This window comes from Astatotilapia calliptera, chromosome 16 (genome assembly GCF_964374335.1).
Source record: "Astatotilapia calliptera chromosome 16, fAstCal68.1, whole genome shotgun sequence".
NCBI classification, from domain to species: Eukaryota; Metazoa; Chordata; class Actinopteri; order Cichliformes; family Cichlidae; genus Astatotilapia; species Astatotilapia calliptera.
In genome coordinates this window covers 36623562-36639685 of record NC_137437.1, presented here as the reverse complement: position 1 = coordinate 36639685, position 16124 = coordinate 36623562, and the positions used below count along the sequence as shown (strand labels likewise).

Below are 16124 nucleotides of genomic sequence, written 5' to 3'. Positions count from 1 at the left end.
CTAACCTCGTATTGTGGATGGATTATCTCAGTTGTTCTCCTGGCTGAAGTTTGGTCCTTTCACAGCATCCTGCCATGCGATTACATTTGTTCCTGACCACCGAGAACACTCACGGTAACTTTTATCGAGTGGAAAAAAAGTTAGCTTGTTTATATTATGCTAACATAGCTGTGTCGCTAGCGGTCACGTAGCACATCATTATATACCAGCTAGCCCAACTTCAGTAACCCTACAAACGTCACTGCTGTTTAGTTTTCTGTCTTCATTTATGCTGGAAGTGATAGCAGAGCTGTACGTTTTAATTTGTTTCCAAAACCCCGCAGTCAGGACATGCTATATTGTATTTAGATAGAAGCTAGCGAGCTAACTCCCTGCTAACTTCTAACTCCGTTAAATGTCATAAATTCTGTTTTCATGGATGCCTGGATGTTAAACTCAATTGTTACACCTGGTAGAGCAGAACGCTGATCATTTTATTAAAGATGAAAGACTTTAGACAGTTTTTCAACTCTCAGTAATGCCATAGTGATCGTTTGATATATGGACCTGCAGCGGAGTTTAGACCCAGACACGGCTAGTGACGTCAGACTGAACAACCGGATTGCGCTTCCCAAACGTCACTCGGTGGTTTCCAGGCTGTTGTTTGGGGGGCCGCCGCTGGAGGGCGCTGTGGGAGTTTATTAGTTAGGAGTTTTTTAAACGCTTTTATTTCTGTGAACTCTGAAAAGCTGCAGAGCTGTGAGGAAATGTCTCAGCGACTCGCTTTAATAAAGTTTTTAGAATCAAAGCCTGTTGGTCTGACTGTGACTGTTGTTTATTACTGTTGGTGTGAAGTGCAGGCATGAAGCTGTGACAAAGTCAACATCACAACACGTTTTCAAACTTTATTGTCAGACTACACAAAGCTTCCACATGATGACGTGTTTATGACATTCACTCCAAATTATATACAAATCAAAGGTGCCGAGCCGTTTCCAAATACACAACCTGCTCCTTAAACACAAGTCATCACGAAGCCTGCAACAAGCGTGCAAATCATCCGAAAGCAAAACACGTTCCCTGATGCAGAGTTAAGGTGCTGGAACAGAGACCAGGAGAGGAAACGGAGACAGGACGAGGGAGTGACGTCAAACCCAAAAACCCCGCTGAGCTCATTTTCACCCATTTTGTGGTGGAAAGTTCCAGACTCTTTGACTTTCAGTGCCAGTCCTCTGTGAACTGCCTGAAAACCATTATGGAGGTGTGTTACAGCCCAGTTTAGCAGATGGGAAGAGCTGTGGAAAAATCCCAGTGTGTCAGAGCGCTGCACGCTGGAAATGTGAGCTGCTCTGTTTGCGTTTGCCACAGCAGATGGCGTTCACAGACAGACTTCTGCCTGTTGCATAACTACAAGTGTTTGTGCTCAGGAAGAGCAGGAGGAGCCTGACAGTCACCGAGGAGGGCAAACTCACCCAGCGGTTCTCCTTGTTCCTGACTGGGTAAACTTGAAAACACAGACTGTATATAAAGATGGACAGCATGGCAATCGCCCTCTGGTGGCAGGTTGGGGCAAAAGTTATAAACCCCGCCCCCTCCAAATCAAAGTGATCTTAAACATTTTCTTCTCATGAGCAGTGCTTCTTAAATTTAGGTTTTCACCACTAACCAGGTGACGTCAGCTGTTGGACAGGCCTAGAGACCGGACAGGTCGGCCCGGAAAAACAAGGATTCACCAGCTGGATGGAGAAGCACTAAACCTCCCTGTGACCGCTTCCAGCAACCAGGTGGAGAATTCACATTTTTCCTTAACAATCGGAGGTTTCCGTGCAGTCGCTGACTGTCTGATAAATGCTAAGTGTAAATGATGTAAGCATGAAAATCAAGTGCAGAGACCCTCTGATGAAGTCAGACACTCACAGGCTGAGCATCTTTCATGTTACATGGAGAAAAATCAAGCGGACCGTGTGTCACTGCTGCTGGGTTTGTTTGCTGATGGGGCGTGCAGCCCTGACCCCTCCCTGACTTCACACCACATGATCTATAATTATGTCATAAAAGCTGCTCATATGAGACCAGATCCCAAAGCCTGCAAGACTCTGGGTGCTTATCAGAGTCTGCTGTCAGGACGGCTAACCACGAGTCATTGGTCACTGCTGAGGCATTTAACTAACCAATAGGCGGAGAGGTCATGAATAATGTGCGCTTACATCAAGCCTGAACGTCAGTGTTTATCTGCACGTTCGTTTTTCTGGAAAAGGATTAGCGGTTTAAATGTCTACACTTTCAACTGAAGTTCCACGTACAACCACTAGAGGGCTGCAAACAGCCAGAAAATAAAGAAGAACGTTTGTTTTGGTCATTTAGGGGGTGCTTCAAACAGCAACAGCCCATCAAAGGTTTATATGGACTGTTACAGTATAAGAAATGATAAATGTATCTTTATAGCTTATGGTTTAACTCAGGAGCAGCTTTCAGTTCTGCCTTTGACCACCAGAGTGTGAGGAACTACCAGGACATTAGCAAACATGCACTGATTTGCCTGACATCCTCTGTCGTGTGGCTGCAGCACAGCGACACCTGCAGAGCCAAAACTGAACTGTTTCAGAACAGAGAAACTCCAGGAAACTGAACCCTCTGTTCACATCAAATGTTTGTGCATGAGATCAAACCCAGTTTAAGAAAAAGGGCTAATCCCTCCACCCGGCCTTGATTAAGTCGAACGTGCTAGCTTGGACTCTGGCCATGTGTGTGCACTTTGTAGCTGTCCTGCTGTGAATGAGAATTAGAACCTGGAAGCGAATCAAAGCATTTCTGACGCACATCATTTTGGACTCTAAGGTTGGTGTTTGTAAAAGTGAGCCGTGCTCTGTGCACGTTTTAAAAGTTTCTGTTTGCGGGAACATTTCCTCACACAGAGGCGCTGAGCAGCGTGCAAAGTCCCGCCGTGTAATTAAGCATAGAGGCCAGCGTGTGCTGGGCGTGGACCTGAACTCTGACTCTCTGCTCTGAATCCTCACTGCATGGGTTTAACACACACACACACACACACACACACACACACACACACACACACACACACACACACACACACACACACACACGTTTGTGCGAGCAGGTCTCACAGAGCCTCTCAGGACTCGAGCAGGAGGACAGCGAGAGCATGCAAGCTCCTCGGCCTTAAAGCGAGTGTGAAACAAACACATTCTGTTTGCGCTCTGCTGAGCGACAGCTGCGCAGCCCCGTCCAGCTCAGCAGAGCCCAAGTCATGGTCGCCGTCCAAGCGAGTGCGCGGTGTTGGCTGCTGACGGAGGATCCTAACGCTGGCACTCGTGTTGTTCGGCGTCCATTTTAACCTGTTTCAAAACAGCTTGTTTTATGAGGCCATCTGCTCTCAATCAGAGCAGCTGGGAAAACGCGGCACAGCGCCTGCCGAGCTCTCTGGCCTCAGCAGACCCCGCTGCTGTCGGACATGTTTACATTCAGAGGCGTTGTCCTTAAACCGACACAGCGGTGTGTTTGAGTCATGTTTCAAAGACAGAGCGGCAGACGCGCTCGTCCCGCTCTGGACAGCGTTCACTGCGGCCAGCTGCCCCAGTACGTCTTGTTTTCATCTTCATAATCTGCACCGACAGGATTTCATCATGTGGCACACAAATGTTCTTCCACGAGGCCGTTATGTAACGCAGACCTGCAGGAAGCCAACGCGCCCTCGCTCTATCCGCAGCGCTGCTGAACGTTGGTTTGAGTTTGAAACCGCTCAGCACTCATCATTTGATGCTCTGGGAATGAGACTGGAGGAGTTAAAGTACAGACGTGAATCTGAGAGCGGCTTCAGCGCTTTGTGGTGGAAATTCATTCTCAGACCGTCTTAATGTTGATTTATTATCTCGCCAAATAAAACTGAGTGCTGAGCTGCTGCCCAGGATGCACCTGAAGAGGTTTCGTATGGGGTTTATTGTTGGCTCTTTTGAAGTATGAACTCTGGAGCCGTGAGCCTCTGAGAGGTTCTGCAAGTCTCTAGGGATTAGGGTTATTGAGTACTTTGCTCGTACTATGTGTCTGCACAAGTGGTACACCGCTTTGGTTACGTCCTTAGGTTTGCCTCTTTCATCCCAAATTGGCGACTTTATATGTTTTTAGTGCTGCCAGCTTTAACGCGCCATCATCATGACTAACACGATTAACAATGAACCCATCTGGAACACAGATTGAGTCAAAATCCCTTCTTTCTGCGCTCCAGATGGGTTGAGTACATTAAAAAAAGTTTAATCGCATTAATCGTGACGACTGCGTTAATGCCGACAGCCCTATTAGTTCGTCCATGTTTGTACTTCTGCATGATTACATTGCTCCGCCCATCAAAAAGTCTGTGCATGCGTGAATATATCGCCCATCGTCGATTATTGGACTGATGATTGTCGGTTGGAAAATTTTTACATATCGCCCAACCCTACTCGAGATCTGCTATGAAATCTATTTTGTAAAGATATTCCTGCTGTGATGATGAGGATGGCGTGGCTCATCAGTAAAAGTGTGCAGGGAGCCCTGCTGTTTTTCTGATTTGTGTTTTTGCTGTAAGTTGTCGCCCATGTAAGTCTAAGAACTGAGAAAGAGACGGAGCACCTGGGCAGGACGGAGCGCTAACACCCAGCCGGCAGCTGGAGGCAGAGCTCTTCTGTCTCCGGGAACAATCGTGTTGTTTTTCTCATAGATTCAGGAAGCCTGCAGACTGTTTGCCCAGTAATGACTTCACAATTACAGTCGTTTAATCGCCGTACGGCACCTGAATGAACCACAGCTTTTGGTAACAGTTACGCTGCAGTCCATAAAGTCTGAGCGAGGTCTAAAGGCTGTGAGACGGCTCGCGGTCGATGGTCGCTGACGTGAACCTTCAGTTCATGAAACGCAGACAGATTGAATGTGAACTGGAGGAGAAAAGTGAGCGCAGAGACAGGAGAGATCAGCGCTCGCAGCGCCTGCAGCCTGAGTCATGTTAGCACCTCGTCCCCTTCCAGCTGTTTCACACATTTTTCCATCCTCGCCCACTATTACTAAGGATTTACAGATCACTTACATGCCACTCACACACCAAACCATTAAAATCCCCCAGCTTCAGTTTCCTGATGAGACACTCGTTATAAACTGTGAGTGAAAGGCTTTATGAACCACTAACACCAACAGCACATCAGTGAGTTATGAGAACATCGCTGGGCTCAGCTTACTGTTTGGTTTTGTTGGTAAAATGCTAAAAAGGCTAATTTTCATTATCTGTGACAGGTCAGAGTATCTTGACGGACACTGAGAGGTTAGCCGTGAAGCATCTGCAGATGTTTAGACTCATGAGACTCCAGCAGGTCCTGGTAGTGGGAATTCCTGTTAACCTCACATGAAGCCCAAACCTAACCTATGATGTTTAATAAAGCTACGAGTTTCTACTGCGGTGCGTTACCACAGTGGACGGTCAGAGTGTGTACATGTGTGTGAAACCTCTGTGGCAGCTGTCCTCTTATCCAATCAGAGTGCAAACATTCCCAAACCTCGTTACAGGATCAGAGCATCAAAGGGCACTACATCTCCAGGACAGGAGCAGCAGCAGGAAGGGAACGCGTCCCACAAAAAAGTGCCATCGGTGTCGAGGTTCAGTACACGAAGGTCACCAGCAGGTCCTGCAGGCGGTCTGCAGCCATCTCAGCCGGGTCATCAGAGGGGGGCGGGGAAACGGGCAGCAGGGGGAAGTGCTGGGAGAGGGTGGGGGCAGGCGGTCCTGCCACGCTGTACGCCTTCAGGGCGGACAGCCCGTTCAGCACGGCCACGTCCACGAAGGTCATGTGCAGGAAGGAGGAGGAGCCAAAGGAAAGGGCGTCCAGCTCCGCTGTGACCCCCGCTGGGGGGGAGAGGGTCATTTCCTGGTCAGGGTATGGAGTCTGCGGCACGGCGCTGTGGATCCCGAGGGTCTGCAGACCCCGCAGAGCCAGGTACCGGCTGTCCACAGGTTTGATCCCGCAGAACGACAGGCGCAGGTGGCCCACCGAGCTGCCGTTCAGCAGCTCCTCCAGGACCCAGAGCTCCTTCACCCACACCGCCAGCTGCCCCGCCTCCCGCAGCCCAGCGCGGGGCAGGGCGGAGCGTGGCACGCTGTGGCAGCGGCACAGAGAGTTCGCCAGCACTTCGTCGCAGTCCGTGACGGGGGCGGAGCAACTGCAGTTACGCAGGCTGCGGCTAGTCGCAGCGCCGCTCTCGTAGAGTAGCGTCGTATTGGCCCTCGGGGAAGCTGCATGTGTGGGGGCGGAGCTCGTCGTCTGGGGGCGGGCGGCAGTCAGGAAGAACAGCAAGCACAGTGACCATGGCAACAGGGCAAAGAATGAGACTGGAGACATCTCCATGGAGACCAAACAGACTACATCTTCACCAGGTGGAGGGAGAGGACCAACCTGAGAACACACGGGGGGGTGTTAGCATGGACAGCACCAGAGAGCTTGACTCACACACACACACACACACGCTCACACACACACACGCTCGTGCGCACACACACACACACGCTCACACACGCGCGCTCACGCACGCTCACACGCACACGCTCACACACGCTCACACACGCGCGCACACACAAACACACGCTCACACGCACACGCTCACACACGCTCACACACACACGCTCACACACGCGCGCACACACAAACACACGCTCACACGCACACGCTCACACACGCTCACACGCACACGCTCACACACGCTCACACACGCGCGCACACACACATTCATATCTTAGTAAGGACCTAAGTAAGTAAGGATCTAAATGACGTTGCCATCATCATGACATCATTTCCCACCATAACTGTAACCCTGACACTAAAACCACATTTTGAGCCTCAGAAACGTCTTCAAACTCGTGGTGACGGCGTTTTGTCTGCATAAGGACTGTTGGTCCTCACAAGTATAGCAGCATGCCAGTTTTTGGTCCCCACAAAGATCTCTGAACATGGTGCACACACACACACAGCTTTATGGGCTGATTGCCTTCCAGGCCTCGGGCTGGCGCTGGGTTGATGGAAGTTTCCTGTGCCACGCTGCGCTGCGGTCAGCGCGGCTGCGTCCCACCGTGTTAAACGCTCAGGAATGAGCACACTGCTCTCTTTATTCTCCGGCTCAGTCGTGGAAAAGTGGACTGAATAAGCAGTCTAGACCTCCAGAGCGAAACTTTCCCCTCTTCTTTCCAGAGTTTATGTCGGACAAAGTCGAATCAGTTTTCCAAAAAACACAAACAAGTGATGCATTCAGGAAGGTCACAGCCATTTCTTATTCTTCACTAATAACTTTAAATGCAAAGTTTCTGCAGACATCGCTCGACCTGTGACACGTCTGAAACCTGAAATCATTACGTTGTCCTGGAAAGGTCAGGGGTCACTTTAGACCCTGCTGCTGTTGTAAACACTTTAATGACAATCAGACGAACGCAATGATGTGCTCACTTCTCCCGTCGGCACTCGGAGTAATTTTCCTGCTGCTCCAACAGAACCTGAGACACTAGGATCATTGTTCCCACACTGAGTGCTGTGAGGACAACCCGAGCAGGAAGGAGGAATTCTTCACATGTGAACTCCATCCATCCATCATCCATCAAATCATCCATCCATCTGTCACACAGTGGAAATTTGTATTTTATTTTTATTCTGATTTTTAGTGTTTATTTATGAGTGTCGTTTTATTTGCATGGTTTTATTCTGTTTCTATTGCATGGTTTTTAGTGCTTTATGTGACATGGTTTTTATCCACTGTGGACATGGGACAAATTAGCTGATAGGGACCACCTGCTGAGGCAGGGGTGTGTCCAGAGGTGGCCTATCAGCTGTGTAAAGACCTTTTAAAAACAGGCTAGCTGAGCACTGAAGGAGGGAGGCCCCAGACTGGAAGGTTAATGCGAGATGGCCAGTGTGATGCGGCGACCAAGTCCTGACCTCATGGAACGGCAACAGTAAGAGACGACGCTGTGATTGGCAGCAGGGCAGAGGTTTACCTCTGCCTGCATTTGTGAGTAGGGTCTCTACTGTTGTTTACTGGGTGCAGCTGGATTGGGAGAGGGTCGCCATGGCCATGAGCCAGGGCCGCTTCTGGGACCATTGTTCTGGCCCCTATTTGTTATTTTACAGGACACCGACGCAAGGGGAGCTGTGGCGGTGGTCGCATCATGGATTCGGGTGCAGAACGCAAGCCGGGCTGGGAAGTGATGGGCCAGCGGAAGGACAAGAAGATGGGAGGCTCTTTCTTGTCTGCTGAAGACGAGGCTGGCGTGGACTCTGCTCTAAAGGAGGAATTCCTGGCCTGCTGATGGACCCATAATGAACATGTGGCATAATTATAGCAGGGGGGGTTTTAGTGAATGTAGAAAATGGTAGTTTTACGGGTTTTAGAATTGTTTTTAGTAGAGAGCAAACATTTTATTACGTACATTTTAAGGGTGTTTTATTTGTGCTCCCTGGCCCAGTAATAAACTGTTTCTGATCAGACCTGCTCCCTCTCTGTGCCCGTGGTATCTGACTCGCTTGCTCCCCCTTGTATTTTAAAGAATCTTTCTTTTTAGCGTGACATTCTGGCGCGACCGCTTTAGTGTTGCCGCGCGTTACACATCCATCAAACCATCCATCCATCAATCATCCATCAAACCATCCATCCATCAATCATCCATCAAACCATCCATCCATCATCCGTCCATCATCCATCCTTCCATCCATCCATCATCCGTCCATCATCCATCCATCAGTGACAGGACCAGGAACACCTCGCTGTGTTTGCTTCACATGTTCTGGGATTTTAAATTGAAGTCTGTGAGAGCTGAGCTGTGGCGAGATGTTCAGCTTCCTGTTTACATTCATTAAAATAATTTCATTTACTCGCTTTATGCCCCAAATGAAACAGTGAGCACATCCAGACTCACAAGTTTGTGTTTGCTTTTGGTTTGGTTTGTGTCCACACAGACGTACAAACAGATTCAAACATCAGGATTACTGAATGTTTAAGTGAACCAATAAAACAGTTTACCTGGAACTGACTTTTTTTTTGAAAGAACAGTTTTCATGTTCCCGCCAGCTTCCAATGAGCCACAACCACCAACAAATGACAGTGCTCTGGAAACGTGATCAGACTGTGAGGGCACACGAGGAGGAGGTACGAGCCACTGGCAATGACCCCGATGTAAACACATCGAGGAAACGCTCGCTAACTGCGCTCCACGAGACAGGAAGAGCTTGCGGCAGATGGAAAGTGATGATGTGGTCACACGGTGGTAAAGGTAAGCTTTAAGTGGCCCGAGACAACATCACAGGAAGTTTCAGTTTCATCCTGTGACAGAGTGTGGTTAGTTAGTCTAGTTGTTGTTCAAGTAAACGGTTAAATAGCTGTTCCACTGAAATCATCACTAAGGCGATGCCTGTGCTTACATGTCATACGGTCTGCCATCACTCAGTATGTCCCTACCACCATAAATATCATTATCACAGCTCTCTTTCAACTCTTGAGGCACGATTTTAAGGTGATATTGTGCTGCTCTGCTAACCTGCTCATGTTTCTAATAAATCTCTCCTGTTCTTCGCTCTGTTTTCGTCGGTTTTGTTGTGTTTCAGATTGTCGTTTTACTCAGCACTGTTTCTTTGGGAGCTTTGGAAAACCAGAGATTAAGGAGATGTCATAAATGTCAACAACAAACATGATGTTGGCTTTGAAAGCATCAGTGAGGCAGACCTTTCAGAGGTTTTCACATATTTGTGTTGTGGTGTTTTCTGTGTTGTGTGTCTGAAGCTGCACTGATCCCAGGTCAGTTTGTAGTTGAGAACACGCCTGTGCTGAGCTTGTGCTCCAAGTGCTGACGCAGTTTAAATGCTTCACTCGGGCTGTATTTAAATGCTCAGTGGGATCCGTCTCACTCTGGGATCGCGCTCGGTTTTATCGTGTTTTGCTCCCTCGTCTGAAGCCGACTGCAGACTGTTGGGATATAAAGCGATCAGCGGCTTTACGAGGCCGACCCAGCTCTGCTCGAGGTGCTTCTGCACTCACGGATTCGGCAAACACTTCTCAGCTCTACACACCGCTTTAGCAGCCACAGGGGACGCTATTTATAGAAATGTTCCCGGACTTTGTTTCTGAGAAGATCTTTTTTCAGAACACAAACTGTTAACCTGCCAGCCTTTTATGGATTTCAGTGCAGTGTAAACAAGTGTGCGCGCGTGTGTGTGAAGTAAAGTCAACCTTTTACTCGTTTATAAAGGCTGGATAGTCTCGCCATGACATCACACACTAGTTTAGACACTTCACGGTCAGCACCATCTTTTATTTGGAGCTGAACAGAGGGTGCAGTGCTAAGATATCAGCTAGCTAGCTTAGTTAGGAGTTATAGGAACATAGCGCGCGCACACACACACACACACACACACACACACACACACACACACCTGTTCACAACGCTTCATAATCACTCAGGCTTCCTGGGCAGTTGGTACAGTGACCTCACAGCAGCCATATTATTGGTCACATGATGCCATTAAAAATGATCCAACAGCACGAACACGGTTCAGAGGTCAGGTTCATGTGAAGCTAGCAGACAGCTAGCAGCTACAGCCAGCTGTGTCACCATCCACCTGGCAGAGGCCACGCCTCTGATTTAAGGCCTCAGGCTCATGTTTGTTTCTGCTGTAAAGTTGGATCTTCTAACATGGGAGTCTGGGGGACTGCCTCCCTGCTGGAGCCTCTGCTGGACGTTAGAGGAACTGCAGCGTTGGCTGGCGTCTGCTCTTTTTTCCAGTTGAATGCACTAATTAAACTCAAGTGTTTAATTTGGATGTTAATTAGCAGGTAACAAGGTGGCAGGTGTTGATTTGTCAAACTTTGGATTCTAGGAGGTCACGGTGGCCACCTCCATCTTTTATATACAGTCTGTAGAGTAAATCGAGCCGTCGACCATGAAAGATTCTGGTGAGATGACTGTGTGGCTATAAATAAACGTGACTTCAGCGTGGCTGGTTTACAGTAGCAGCTGCCCTCCGTCCCCTCCATCCTCCACCGTCTTACCTCACTGCTAATATTAGTCATAGTCTTTCCAGCTGTTCCCAGCATCTGGCCCTCCCGCTCATGATACCAGTCACTTTCTGTGTGTGTTCCCTCGCTCTCTCCACTCCCTTTCCTCCATCTCCATCTGTAATCCTGCAACGAGCTGCAGCTGCAGGGCCGGATGCTGGAAATCGACCACTGAAAACACATTCCACACTCTGACACGACACTCTTCTTCCTCTCATGTGATTGCGTGTCATATTTGTGCTCTTTTAAAGCATCTTTGTTCAGTAAATATCTGTCACATGTGTGCGACAAATACAAACGGGCTGCTCGGACCACAATAGGCGAGCGGCGGCTGACCCGAGGACAGAAAAGCGACAGCGAAACGAGCTGGACGGGGTTGAAGCGTATGAGTGCGAGGTGGCCGCTGCTCGTTAAAGGAGAGGCTCAGCACATTCCTCTGACATCATGCTCCGCCACAGGCACCCACCCTAATCCGCCCTTCCTTTCTCCTTCTTCCAGCTACAGCTCGTTTCTTCCTCCATCTCCCTCTGAGCAGCTGCAGCTTCACAGGCAGAGCTGAAAGACTCACAGCTCTGAACACTGAACGTAAAACCGATTATCTAACATGATTTATTGGTTTATTCCCGAGCGGTTCACCGTGTTCTTGTGACCCAGTGGGCTGCATCATGTGCTCTTTTAACCACCAAGCTCAGGCCTTTATTGTGGCGTCTTCATGGTAACCGTCTTTAAAACAGCTCACAGCCACACCATCATCCATCAGACACTTAAATTTGGTTAAAAAACTGTGTTCCCCACAGCACAACAAGACAAGCCCAGACATGTCTGACAGCGAGAGCCACGTTTTGGCTTTGATGATGATTGAACACCTTAAAACACAGTTTACCTGCTGTAAACATCGATTATATGAGCCCAGCACTTTTATTCTATCTTCCTACCATCACAGTTATGGAGGCTGTGCTGTGATGATTACATATGTTATGGTAACAAATCCCGAAGCATAAGAAGAGAAAGTCATTCATTGTTATTATCAAGGTCCAAGTAAAGTTTACAAGGTCGATCGATGTAGGCGAGGATGAAGAGAATCAGGAGAACAATAAAAGATGATCAGCCTTCAAAGGAACGCAGGAAGCTAATGATCAGGCTTTTTGCCTGCTGTGGTCTGAATCAGTCGGAGCTTTGGTGTCTGCTCACACAGAGTGAAACGCAACGCGTCACTATGAACCAGGTGGGAACGTCCAGTCTGCTTATTGGCCAGGTGTGTTTGAGGCAGGAGCGACAAAGGTAAACACAGGTACCCTCTGTGTACGCCACACACCACAAATGAAGCGCTTTGGCGATTGCTTGGAACTGAGCGGAGATCTCATCCGACCTGAGTAACCAGCTCAGGTGTGAAAAACCCACACTAAAGAAGACATCAGACAATTAGACGAAAAAACACTAAAAACAAGTACGGGCTAAAATATTCAAATCAAAAAACTCCAAAAATCAGAATCTGTAATCTCAATGTGCGGGGAGGCGAACGAGGAGAGGCCAAAGAAAAGCCCGGGTAATCATCCATGAATAATAATCTGCTGGTTTCCAGTGTTCTCGGTTGGTCAGCCTCCCATATGTCCGAGTGCGAGTCGTCCGTTTCATGCAAGTGTAACATGCAGAGCGGTGCACATGCTAACATGTCTTTAGCCTCGTCACTCTCCTGTCAGTGGGACCTAATTAAACCACAATGTTTGTAACAACAAACCTAATGAGACACTGACACTCTGTCACCCAACCGAACAGGGATATTTTAGATTAGATAACAAAGGAAACAAGGCTACAGCTGTCCAGAGCCTCGGTATGAGCAATGAAAGGATGAAAGCAGTCAGCTGTTGAGAGCAGATCCTGGAACTGACTGGAGTTTGGGGGAAATCATAAAGTTTAAGCATTTCTTTCATTATGAAAATAAAGTTCTTGGAAAGAATATCGGCGTCAGCAGGTCATTGCTAGAGAAAAGTCTGAATGCACGAGCGGTGCATCTCTAGTTTGGAAGCGTTGGGGCTGCATGTGTTTAGAAAGGCTCAGAGATCCAGACGTAGACCCAGAAAGCTTACATCCAGCAGCAGAATGATTTTTCTCTCATACCAATATAAGCAGATGTTTGAGGGGAAATTTGGGGGAAATTGTCGAGCAGCCTGAGGCGTATCGGGTTAATCTGCACTTCCATCTCTAAGACCAGCTGAGTAAAGAGAAATGACTGAAGCTGTGAGGCTCTCAGCGTCTCCCTTCTTCGTGGTTACAAGTGGTGTTTCAGTGCTGATGAAGAGCTTCCTGTGTGTGGAGCGTGTTTACGCGTCACTGACCTCCATCAGCCGTTCACTGGAGGTTTAAATCTGTGCTGCTGCAGACGCCCCCTGCCCCATACTTTTCCCCACATTGAGACTGTGGTCTCTTTATTTTTAAGTAGACGGCAGGCTGTGAAACTAAAGTCCAGACTCTTATACCTGGGCACCATCCATCTATCCATCCAGACGACCTCTCACAGGGTCAAACATCCGATCTGACAGTGAGATTATTTAAGAAGAGTGCATATATGGACTTTACCTCAAAGAAACCTCTACAATCTTTCCATCTTCAAGTTACTTTAAATGACTAATAGATTTTTATCATTAAGAGTTCTTGTATCCACTTGTGAGAGACTTCCTTGGAATATGAAGATATCCGCTGCATCTGTGTGAAGAAGTGTTTCTCTGTGTCTGTGGAACCTGAAGGTCTCAGATCCTCTTCAAAGTGTGCTGAAGCTTTAAAATGAGCACATATAGAGGCTGGACATTCACAGCAGTGAATCTCTCTGAGCCGCTCTCCTGGCCAGGCTCTAACAGCGCACACGTAAAAAGTCAGTAAAATGTGGGCTGTCCACAGACTCAAGCGCGGAGCGTGAAACTGCGCTGGCTTCACAACACGTTACCGTCAGAGGATCAGCCCTCTGGCTGCTGCAGGAGCTCCTGATTGTTAAAAGATGGAAGAAATGAATTCAGAGTTCAAATGAAGCCAGTGAGCTCAGGGTTTACTTTGATGCTGAAGCTCCTGGACGCGATGACCCGACGAGGTCAGAACATGCGGTGAGTCTGTGGGTTTAGCTGTGAGCGGCCATCAGGACAGACGGATGATGACTCAGCTTTCTGCTGGTTTCTCTGTGATCTCAGCAGCGTCTGCTTCTCATTACTGACCTGACCGATCCTCTGGAACCACCATCGCAGCTCCAATCACACACACTCATTCACAGACATCAGTGTGCGTGTGTGTGTGTGTGTGTGTGTGTGTGTGTGTGTGTGTGTGTGTGTGTGTGTGTGTGTGTGTGTGTGTGTGTGTGTGCACTCACATGTGCGGCTCACAGCGGGTTCAGGTGGCACGGAGCTCTGGGCTGATCGTCCTGCTTCCTGCGGCGGTGAGAGCAGCAGCAGCGTCCACGTCTGTCTGCAGGCTGGCAGGAAACACTCATCACTCTGCCTGCGAGCAGGGGGGGAGGGAGAGGAGGCCGGGATGGAGGCAGAGCCGGGGCTGAGAGGAGGAAGGAGGTGAGGGAGGCCTACTCTCTGCACACTGTGTGGAAACTTTCCTCATCAGATGGAAGAGCGTGGCCAGCTCCCTGTCCATGTTCTCTGCCCGCTTCTGCATCTGCGCCTCCTCCTCAGCCTCACTCTCCTCCCCCTGTGGACCCGCCTCCTGCGTCTTCTCCATCAAACATTTAAGAATGCAGCCATCTCGTGGCTCCTCAGGCCATTACAGGGGAAACAGGGCAGAAGCATTCAGCAGAAGCCTCGCTGTGTGCTCGTTCAGGCTGCAGGACATGAAAAGACTCAGATATCAGCTGAGCATCTGAAGGTGCAACAATACTAAGTTTAACTTCCACCAGCTTCTTTTTAAAATTCTCCTCCAGACGTGTCCTCCAGAGGCTCGTTGACTCGCTGCACCATCTTGTGGAATAAACTGGTATTACACACAAGTGCCAGATTTGTTTCTGGACATGAAGTCATCGTTTTTATGTGTTTTAGCAGCTTTATATCGTTTAGTTTTGAAACATATGTTATGAGTTTAGCAATTCTTGCTTCTGGTCTCATATATGTTGAGTCCAGCTTTACCACTCAAACTCACATGACCGATTAAAGATGCCACAGCAACAAAATGCTGCCACACTGAGTCTCCATGTCAGCATGTGTAGACTAACTAACCCTTACGCCCCTAAACCAGAATTATGATAAAGAAAAAAATATGTATTGCCTCCATTTTTAGGTAAGGAGTTGTAACTTTGCTATTTGCAAAATTTGTGCTGTTAAAATGTTGTTTTGTTTTCAATTTTCTTAATACAGTTAAAATGAAAAAATAACAGTAAATTCAGACCTGTGACGTTGTGCTCAAAGAATGACACTAAACAAGGCGAGGAAACCGCTTTTAAAGGTGAAATGCAAAATCAGAAGTAGTCAAAAACAGCCGATTATACCCGGGACCTCAGAGGGTTTGAAGGGAGTCATACTGCACCCACTCCAGCAGCACCTCAACTATGGGGCGCCGTTTGTAAAGTGAAACATGCTGAAATTAACGGCAACATTTTTCCACATTTAGCTCAAAACAAGTCCTTTTTTACAACATTTAGTAAAATATTTGTAACTTCTCATAATTAAAACAGAATTTTAAATGTAAAATCTAAATATTATATTTAAATCTAAATGTTAAATGTTAAACCTAAACGTTTAGGCTAATATGCAAATGTATTGTACGGATCAACGGAAATACCAAAATAAAAGCTTCCCGAAAACCTCCGGTGCAAAAGTGTGCCGGTGTTGTGCCAGAAACTGATTGCCGTCTGCGGGAGCGCGCGCAGCTGCTTAAAGCTGCAGCGCCCGGATTACTTGCGTTGCCAGCTACTTCCATGCAACTGATATAACGGGCGGGGGGGCAAACAAACACATTTATGCCTTTGTTATTAGGCAAAGGCGGATGTCATTCAGAAGGGTCATATGTCAAATATTACATCTCAAACAGTCCCTTAGAACTGCTGGATAACCTGTAAAGGAACATTAACATTGATAATATGCCATTTTCAG

At 48.0% G+C, this 16124-nt stretch overlaps 1 protein-coding gene across 1 annotated transcript; it reads right to left on the bottom strand.

Annotated features, from left to right (window-relative positions):
* Positions 1-870: 870 nt before the first annotated feature.
* On the bottom strand, positions 871-15397 carry LOC113007931 (exosomal polycystin-1-interacting protein). Its single transcript, XM_026144997.2, has 2 exons — positions 14402-15397; positions 871-6410 (listed from the first exon to the last, which is right to left on the bottom strand). Exon 2 carries the CDS (start codon positions 6360-6362, stop codon positions 5619-5621), a length of 744 nt encoding a protein of 247 aa, XP_026000782.1. The 5' UTR covers positions 6363-6410; positions 14402-15397; the 3' UTR covers positions 871-5618.
* Positions 15398-16124: the final 727 nt, after the last annotated feature.